Source organism: Sceloporus occidentalis, unplaced genomic scaffold (assembly GCF_023333645.1).
Source record: "Sceloporus occidentalis isolate IW3139 unplaced genomic scaffold, rSceOcc1.0.p SCAF_1, whole genome shotgun sequence".
Taxonomy (NCBI): domain Eukaryota; kingdom Metazoa; phylum Chordata; class Lepidosauria; order Squamata; family Phrynosomatidae; genus Sceloporus; species Sceloporus occidentalis.
In genome coordinates, this window is record NW_028316981.1 from 14,591,667 (window position 1) to 14,601,739 (window position 10,073).

The following is a 10,073-nucleotide window of genomic DNA, read 5'->3' on the forward strand; positions in this document are numbered from 1 at the left end:
CGGAGTCTTGCGGGGCTGGCTGCTGCTGGTGGCACTTTGATTGGCAGCCTGGCTGGAAGAGGGCGTCTGGAGGAAGAGATACTGGAGGTAAAGGGGATCCAGAGCTCCTGTGCAGCTGGTTGCAGATGGGAATATATATATATATATATATACATACATACATACATATATATGTAATTATATACATATTATTCTCTCTATATATATTACAATAATATATAATAATCTATTGTATAATGTATCTATATATAATATATTCAATATATTACTTGAATATATATATATATATATATATATATATATATATAGTATAATAATATGTAATTATAATATATAATTACATATTCTTTATATATATATGGCTTGGGCCCAGGATACCTGAAGGACCGCCTCTCCCCATACATTCCGCCCCGCACCCTCAGAACATCTGGGCAGCAACTACTTAGGGTTCCCGGGGCGAGGCTTGTCTCCACTACCAGGAGGACATTTTCCATCACCGCCCCGGCCCTTTGGAACACGCTGCCCACAGAGCTCCGCTCAGCTACCTCCCTGGCCCAATTCAGACGGGATCTTAAGACCTTCCTGTTCAGGACTGCATTCCCTGAATAAGGTCCTATAAGCCTCCCCCGCCGCACTGGCAACGGGACTGGCTAACCTGGGGCCTTTTGTTTTTATGTTTTTTGTAATATTGTAATATGGTGTATGATTTTAATGTTTATTCTTTATTGTATTTTAACTGCTGTAAACCGCCCTGATCTGATGGAAGGGTGGTATATAAATAAAATTTTTATTATTATTTATTTTATTATAATATAACATAATAAAAATTGTATAACATATCTATATAATAGGATATAATATATATAATATATCCTATTTTTGCTATTAAATTATTATATGTAATAGATTATAATAATAATAGATAAATAATAGTAATAATAATCATTAACAGCAATTGATAAATAATAATCATTAAAAGAACTAACCATTTGTAATAACCTGTAATAATAATTGATCCACAGTCATTAAAATAATAGGCCCGGGAAGAGGATGGACAGGTGTGCGCCTTTTCCTCCTCTTCCCTGTCCTCCGCATGCCAGGAAAATGGCTTCACGGTCCATCTCTGGACCTCTGTAAAGGGAGGAAAACCCCAAAGTTTGTTTGCTGATCTTCCTGTGTTTCATACCACACTCTCAGGTTCTGTCAATATTTAGGCAAATGGTGAAAAGAAGCGCAGAGGTCACACAGCATCACAGCTGAGAGAGAAACGGAGAAACCCAACTGGACAAGACCATCTGGAAGTAAGAAACAGAGATGAAGACAAGAAGTGAGTGGTTCAGCAGGTCATTTGTTCTAGTTGTTCAGCGGTGGAGGGGGGGGGGCTCTCTGATACTGAGTTGACCCATTGGTCCACTTGGGCTAGTATTGTCAAACTCCGACTAGCAACAGGGGCTCACAACAGCGTAAGGTAACTCTCTCTTTAGCCCTATCTAGAGATCCTAGGAATTCCCTGATTATTTCCCTTCCAAGTGAAAGGGAACAGGATCTAGGAATCTTAGTAGACCAGAAGCTGAATGTGAGCCAGCAGTGTGATGCAGCAGCCCAGAAAGCCAACATGATTCTTGGTTGCATCAAAAGGAGTATATTGTCTAGATCAAGGGAAGTAACCGTGCCACTCTATTCTGCTTTGGTCAAGCCTCACCTTGGAATATTATGTCCAGTTCTGGGCACCACAATTCAAAAATGATGTTGACAAGCTGGAATGTGTCCAGAGGAGGGTCCCCAAAATGGTGAAAGGTCTTATGAGGTGCACCTTAGGGAGCTGGGAATGTTTAGCCTGATGAAAAGAAGGTTAAGGGGATATGATAGGCATGTTTAAATATTTGAAGGGATGTCATATTTAAGAGGGAACTGGCTTGTTTTCCACTAGGAAAAGGAGCAATGGATTCAAACTACAGAAAAAGAGATTCTACCTAAATCTCAGGAGGAACTTCCTGATGGTCAGAGCTGCCTCTTGAGTATGACAGAATCTCCTTTTTAGGAGGTTTTTAAACAGAGGTTGGACGGCCATCTGTCAGGAGTGCTTGATTGTGAGTTCCTGCATGGCAGAAGGGCTCCTCCAACTCTCTGATTCTATGATTCTGTTATTCTAATTCTAACCGATCCTGACCTCACTTAGCTTCTGAAACCAGAAGCGATAGTGTGTGTTTGGGCTGGCGTGGTATTAATTATAGGGAGAAGGTTCTTTTTCTTTTTCTGAGTTTTGAGGTCTTAAGCAAGCAAAACAAACTCCTTACTGTGTGTGCCGCCTTCAAGTTGCTTCTCAACTTATGGCAACCCCATTAATTTCTTAGGATTTTCTTGGGAATGAGCAGAGGTGGTTTTGCCAGTTCCTTCCTCTGAAATAGAGCCTACAGCACCTGCTATTCATTGGTAGTCTCCCATCCAAGTACTTACTGAGCCTGTTCCTGCTTTGCTTCCAAGATCAGACAGGATCTGGTGCCTTCAGAGTATTCTGGTCTTTACTTTTTGGTAGCAAAGGCTTTCCCAGAGATTTCCAGAGAGGCTCCATAGAGAAAACTGACTGATGAGAGCCTAGGGTACCATATTGAGTAAAAGTCTCACTTGGAAATAGAAATGGCTGTTGCAACCCTTTGATCATTTTGGTTCCTCCTTAGTTTATGAGTTTTAAAATTTTGAGGTTTACCGGCTTATTTCTTTTTGAAGGATGTGTTGCTGCTGCAGTTGCTGCTAAGGCAGGTACAAGTCAGACAGAGACTGTTGCTGAGCAGATGCAACCGCTCCAGAAGGCAAGGAACATGGAGGAGCAGCCCACAACCTCAGTAGCTGCACAGCAGCAAGTCCCATGGTTTGGTTTTGATGAAGCCCTCACATTTGTTAGCCAGAAGGGGAATAATATGGTTGCACAATGCAACTACTGCCTGCCAATGATCAAGCATGTCAAGTCAGCAGTTAGCACCTCCTCCAACGTGAAGCTGCATTTCAAGGTGGGTGTTGGTCATGCTGGGTTGCTTTGTATGTAATATAAAAATAAGGGGAAAATAATACAGGTTGCATGTCCCTTATCCAGAATGCTTGGTACTAGAAATGTTCTGGATTTCAACTTTTTGGGGAGATTTTGGAATATTTGCATATATTCTGACAGTAAGAGCTAGTTGACAGTGGAATACACTGCCTCAGAGTGTGGTGGAGGTTTTTTAACAGGGGCTGGATGGTCATCTGTCCAGACTGCCTTGGTTGTGTATAATAATAATAATAATAATAGTAATAATAGTAATAAAGTATTTATTTATATCCTGCCTCTTCTCTTTTGGGGATCGACATAGGTAACAACAGAGGTTAATACAATACAAAATAATTAAAACAAACCCCTGAATCCCCCCAATTCTCACTCACCTTCCCTGAATAAAATTATCACAATAAAACCATATATAAATATAGATCACAATAACAAGTTAAAATCAATTAACACATGGTGACAGTGGTGAGATTTAATCAGAGAATCAGTCTTGTTCTAGTTTGGACAAAGGTCAGTCTGGGAAGGCCCGCTGGAAAATAATTTTTTTAATCGCCTTTTTGAAAGCCTCAAGGGAGGTTATCCAGCAGGTCATTCCAGATTTTTAGAGCGGCAACAGAGAAGGTCAACTGGGAAGTCTTCACCAGTCTGGTTTTCCTCGACTGCAGTAAATTCTTCCCAGAGGACCTGAGTGTGCGGGAAAGATTATATGGGAGGAGGTGTTCCTTCAATTAAGCTGGACCCAAACCACGTAGGACTTTATAAGTGATAACCAGCACCTTGTACTGTACCTGGGAGCTAATAGGCAGTCAATGTAGCAACTTTAAGATAGGTGTAATTTGGTTGAATCTGGATTTTCCTGCGACTAGTCTGGCTGCCATATTTTGTACCAGTTGAAGCTTCTGAGTATGGTACAAGGATTGCCCCATGTAGAGCGTGTTGCAGAAATCGTATGCACGAGTTGGGCTAGATTGCCGTTGGAGTCACTTCAAAGAGATACTAAATCTGTAGAAGGGTCTGATGTTCAACACCATCTTGTATTATCAATTTTTAAAATATGATTTAAATATGAGTTGCTGCTCCAGGGTTTTAAAAAAATTGTTTTCTCCCTTCCTTCTTTTCAGCGGGAACATCCAGATAAACTGAGAGAAATTCTTGCAGTTATAGGCGGTGGTGGAAGGAAGAGGAGAAAATGTCGTTATTCAGGGCAAATTATGTGCACTGGAGGTGGTGATGGTTCCCCTCTTGTGGAAATGACGCCGACGCAGATGACCTTTGGCAATTGGATGTTTGGTGGGGATATGGTCACCCAGAACATTCTTGACAGGAGACTCATGGATTACATTGTGGAAGAGACTGTGCCCCTTCAGACTGTGGACAAGCCAACGTTCAGAGCGCTAGTCAGCCTCGGGCTTCCAAAAGACCTCCACATCATGTGTGCCAAGACTCTGAGAGGACAGATTGAAGAGAGAGTAGCCAGGGTTCGAGAAGTACTTAGGAACCAGATGAATACTGTCACTTATGTGGCAACCATGGCAGATTGCTGGGCCAGTGGTGAGAAGACCTTCTTGTGGGTAACAGCGCACTGGATCAGCTCAACTACCCTGAAGCGTGAGTGTGGAGCCTTGGCTTGCAAGGCTCTGAAAGGACACCACACGTACAGTGCACTCATGAAAGCATTGCACGAGGTGTACACGCAGTACGGGATTCACAACAAGGTTGTGCGCATTACGACCGACAGTGGCTCCAACTTGGGTAAGGCATCCCAAGTTTCCAAGGCTAGAGATGCAGTTGACATCACTGGTGGTGGCGATGAGGAGGAGGAAGAGGAAAAAGAGGAGGAGGACAACCAGGAGGAAGCTGACATAGAGTTTGTGCCCATTTCTGAAATCCTAAGCGCAAGCAACAGAATGGAGAAAGAACCAGCAAAATCAGAGTCTTTCTGTTTGCCATCACACCAGAGGTGTGCCAGCCACACACTCAGCCTGGTGGTGACACATGACATAGAAAACATGGCTTCTGATTCCTCCAAAAACAACCATCTTGGTCCTTTCAGGAAGCACCTACTTTCTTTGATGAGAAAGTGCAGAAGACTTTGGTCTAAGCAGAACCGGTCAGCCCAGATTGCACAGTACATTCGTGAACAGTGTGGTGTCCATCTGAAGGTCCCAGACAACAAAACTGGGTGGAATTCCACCTTTGAAGCCTTGAAGCAAGTAAGTGAGCTTATGTCTACTATGCCAGAAAAAATGGATGCCATAATGAGCCGGTGTTCCTTGGGCAGGATCACAAAAGCTGAGCGTCTGGTGGTTCAGGAGTACACAGAGATCTTGGGACCACTTGCTTGGGCCCTAGACATCCTTCAGCGGGAGGGCAACATGTTCATGGGGTATCTTCTGCCAACTCTGTATGGCCTCGACCGCAAGTTACAGAGGCTGAAAAAGAAAGCTGAACCATACATGTACTGTCATCATTTGTTGGGATGTGTGCACAAAGCTGCAAGAAAGCGATTTGCATATATTTGGGAGGACAAAAACCTTCTTTTGGCATCCTGCCTACATCCTCTCTTCAAACTGGACTGGTTGCAGGCTTCTGAGTGCAGTATGAACAGGTGAGGTTAGAAGATAAGAGGAGTCCTTCAGGTGGGTCATGACACCAAGATGGTAGGCCTGGGTGCATGAAATCCAGCTTTTTGTTTCTTCCCACCAATGGCCAATCCAGACCTAACAGTGGTTCTCTAAAACCCTTTAGGCTGGTGGTTATCCTGATTACAAGATGAGCATAATGCATTCCAGGAGTCAACAACCCACTCATTGAACCAGTAATTTCTTTTGGTTTCCTAACCTTTGAATGATAATGTCCTGTCTCTCAATAGGTCTACGATGGAAGCCTTGTTGAAAGCTGAACTGCAGGATGCTGTCGGCAAGGAAACGGATAGGCCTTCAGAAGAAGACCAGAGGCTTGACAACGATGACTTCTTCTTTGACTTCAAGTTTGAGAGAAAGAATAATAATAATAATAATAAAATTTTATTTATATACCGCTTTTCCATTGATCAAAGCGGTTTAACAGCATATATAACATACAATATAAATATTAAAACATGAATATATTAAAAATCCCCCCATATACAAATAACAAAACCATATCTCATGCCAGCTCAGCAGTGCTGTCAGGAGGGAAGGGGAGGGAGGGCGTACAGAAGTCAGGAGTCAGGGGTATGCCTGCTCGAAAAAGTGTGTTTTCAGCCCCTTCTTAAACTGGTCTAAGGAGGAAGTCAACACAGGATATTGTGGAGGAGGAGATATCTACTTACCTGAAGATTCCCAATGGGGAGATGTTGTCATCATCGCTACGTGGCTTTCCGTATATTCAACAGTGTTTCCTGAAGTACAACACAGGCATTCCTTCAAGTGTTGCAGCAGAACACCTTTGCAGTACTGGTGGCAGCATAGCAGCACTGAAAAAACAGGCCATGCCTGATGACCTCTTTGAGCACCTCATCCTTCTGAGACAGAACAGGGCACTCTCAGCCTCTTAAGTTTCAAAACAAACTTTAGAAGGACAAAGTTAAAGGATAGTTTAACTGAAAACAACATTAATGGCTTGGGTGGGAGTTGTGCAGACAGCCAGAGGTTGCTGAACTCCAGCTCCCAGTATTCCTCACCACTGGCTAGGAAAATGTCATCCAACAGCATCTGGATGGTTGCAGGATTCTGACCCCAATTCTGCCAAAGTGGATGACTTTGGTAGTTCAGGGGGCTGGTCCCTTAGAAGCACTTGTTGCTGTATGCCATCAAGTCAATTCCAACTCATGGCAACCCTAAAGCAAAGCTATCATGAGGTTTTCTTGGTCAGATTTGTTCAAAGGGAGTCATCTTTGCCTTCCCTTGAGGCTGAGAGAGTGTAATTTGCCCAAGGTCACTCAGGGGGTTTCCATGACTGAGTGGGGATTCCAGCCATGGTCTCCTAGATTAGAGAGCCTTAGTCCAAGACATAAAGTAATGCACTACTACACAGCCAACATTTGATGAAATATTTTGATTTAGGTGGTGAGCGTTGAGAACCCATCTGAAGCAAACACACTCTGCATGTTGTTTTAAAGGCCTTTTTTCTGGTCTTCAGGCAAAATTGAATGGCCTGGTTAGGGATGGGTGCCTGAGGATCCTACAGAAACAACTGTGGGGAGGCCACATGTTCTTTCCCTTGTAATTTATAAAGTATACAAATGCTATAAAAATTTCTATGTGTTGTTCATGGGTATTACTGGTGGGTGAGTGGGGGCGGATGTAATTCTGGGTAAAATCTCTGTATCACGGTTGGCAGGTTTTTTTATATTGTCTCTGTGTGTATTATCTCAAGGTGCAGGCTGCTGGTCTTTTGTGGCTCCCAGGATTATTTTTGAGGCACCCCAGTTCCCCCTCATGAAAAAAAAATCAGTAGGAAGCAGTCCTCAAACATCCCTGGAGGGAGCAATGTGGTCCCCTAAACTGCTACTGGATGGGTGTTACCTGCTGATTCTGGCACTTTGAAGCTTTTGTTTATTTATTTATTTTAATTAAGGAATTTAAATCCCACCTTTCTCCCAAAATGGAAGGGTAAAAGATACGAAGAGCCCATGTACTTCTCTGAACACACTGAGGGAGAATTCAGTTGAGCAGAGCATGTGGAACAGTAGGTTTTGCACTCTGCTCTGCTATAGATTCAAAGCATCCCCAGCTTCCTAAGTCATTCCTCATAGGGCATAGTTTCCAGACCCTTCACCATTTTATTTGCCCTCCTTTGGACACGCTCCAGTTTCTCAACATCCTTTTTGAATAGTGGTGCCCAGAACTGGACACAATATTCCAGGTGGGGCCTGACCAAAGCAGAATACACTCACTATTACTTTGCTTGAACTAGACACTATGCTTCTATTAACGCAGCCCAGAATTGCATTGCGTTTTAAGCTGCCGCATCACACTGTTGACTTATGTTCAACTTGTGGTCTACTAGGACTCCCAGATCCCTTTCACACATTGTCTTGGTCAACCCAGTTTCTATTCTGACAACTCTACTTGATGAAGTATGGGAACACTCTGGCAGCGAGTTCTAAATATGAAACTCATGAAACTCCATATCTCATCACTCCCCAGGCATAGCAGTTCATGTAATAGCTGATCTCAGGACTCAGTCCTGAATAGTCTCCAGTTTTCATGGTTCATCCCCAGGCAGGAGACTGGGATGCAGATTCTCCAATTTTGGTGGACTCAGATCCAGCCATGGGGAAAGAGTTCTGTGCAAATCTCTAACTCAGCAATTAGAACACTAGTTTCATACTATTTGCAATGGTGGATTTGTCTCTGCAGCGTGGAAAAAGTCTCAGTGTATGTGTGTGTCTATGGCCCTTATCACACGTGGGGGGTTTGCAGCTCAGATCCGCAGTCACTCCTGTTCTAGCAATGTGAAACATCATGTTTTTTCACACCAGATCCAGAGTCACTCCTGTCTAGCAATACGAATTAAGGTTAAAACATGATGTTTTACCACACCTGGTTGCCTTTCTATTGCCCTTCTGAATTGAGGGGGAAGTGGAGACAGTGCGATTCCAAGCAAGTCACGTGATGCAGATTCAAGCAAAGCAGAGTGAGTGTACATTGTATTACCACACTGGAGGGTTCAACGATTCAAATCGGCACCCTTGCGCATGCTCAGTGGGGCTCTGGATGCTGTCCTCCTTTGCTGCCCCCTCCTTAGCTGTCATTTTTCATCAAGGTGAAGGAGGATGCAGTGGATGATGGGTTAGATGGCAGGGTGAAGGAGGGGAGCAGATCAGGGTCTAGGAGGACTTGGGATGATGGGATAGGTGGCAGGGTGAAGGAGGGGAGCACATCAGGGTCTAGGAGGACGCAGGGGATGATGAGATAGGTGGCAGGGTGGCCGAGAGGACGAGATGACATGATGGAGGAGGAGGGGAATGGAGCAGGACGCAGGGGGTAAAGCGGGGCGACACTGGAATGATCTTCCACACCAGACCAATTCGACGTGAAATTGAAGTGAACTTGAATGCTAATTCTATGAATTCCCCTTTTTTCTGGAATTCATCAAAATGAGGGGTCACTTTGGATTCACTGCGGAAGCCCCACGGAAGGAGCTTCCATAGAAAGGAATTGCATCTGAAAACACATTCACGTTATGATGTGAATCCGCATCATGGAGCTGCAGTCATGTCGGAACTGACCTGCAAAAGCTCTAAAAATCTCTGTGTGATAAACCTCTATGTGTTTACTTAGCTTCTGCCCGCCCCCCCCACCTTCCCTGTCATAGTACCAGATCTTACAATAAGGCATTTACGGTCGCAACCTCCAAATTGTGGAACAATCTACCAGAAGAGATCTGTCTTATTGCCACCTTGGAAGCTTTCAAGAGGGCACTTAAAATGGATCTCTTTTGGCAGGCCTACCCACCTGACCTATTATGATGACCCTGAAAGAACCCCCCCCCCCCCGACTATGACAAGGTGGAAAATAGACAACAAGCTAGCTTTTTGCAATAGTAGTGATATTGTGATTTTATTGAATGTTGTAATGTGTATGTTTTATGCTGTGATCCCGCCTCAATCTGCAGGGAAAGGCAGGAAAAGATAAGTAATTATTATTATTATTATTATTATTATTACAATGACCACAGCTAATATAATAGTATTTAAAGCAAAAGTGTTATAACCATCAGCAGTTTGTAGTAGTCGGTAAATGTGTTCTCTTTTTTTGTGTGTTTCAAAATTATTTGGACTTAATTCTTGGACTTAATTCCAAAACCACTTGCCAAAATTGTTTTTTTGTCTGAGAACTGGAAGAGATGATTCCTCTTGCTGCATCTCTTCCTGTTGTTGGTAGCTTGATCTGGCCTTCCTTCCTTCATTGAAAAAGGAGGTAGCCTGCAAATTCTCTAACTTGCAGTTCTGGTAATATAAAAACATTTGGAGACAGAAGAGGCCGGTTTCTTGGATAGATGTTGGATCTTGCTACGGAGACTCATGCCTTGATTACATCCGGTT

At 43.4% G+C, this 10,073-nt stretch overlaps 1 protein-coding gene across 1 annotated transcript; it reads left to right on the forward strand.

Moving 5' to 3' along the window:
• Nucleotides 1–1,015: 1,015 nt before the first annotated feature.
• LOC149320878 (uncharacterized) lies at nt 1,016–6,036 on the forward strand (the record flags this gene model as incomplete). The annotated part of the gene is made up of 4 exons (XM_089523571.1): nt 1,016–1,327; nt 2,728–3,008; nt 4,162–5,648; nt 5,913–6,036. Coding segments are annotated over exons 1-4 (1,905 nt in total), but the record flags the coding sequence as incomplete, so codon positions are not given.
• Between the last annotated feature and the right edge of the window lie 4,037 nt (nt 6,037–10,073).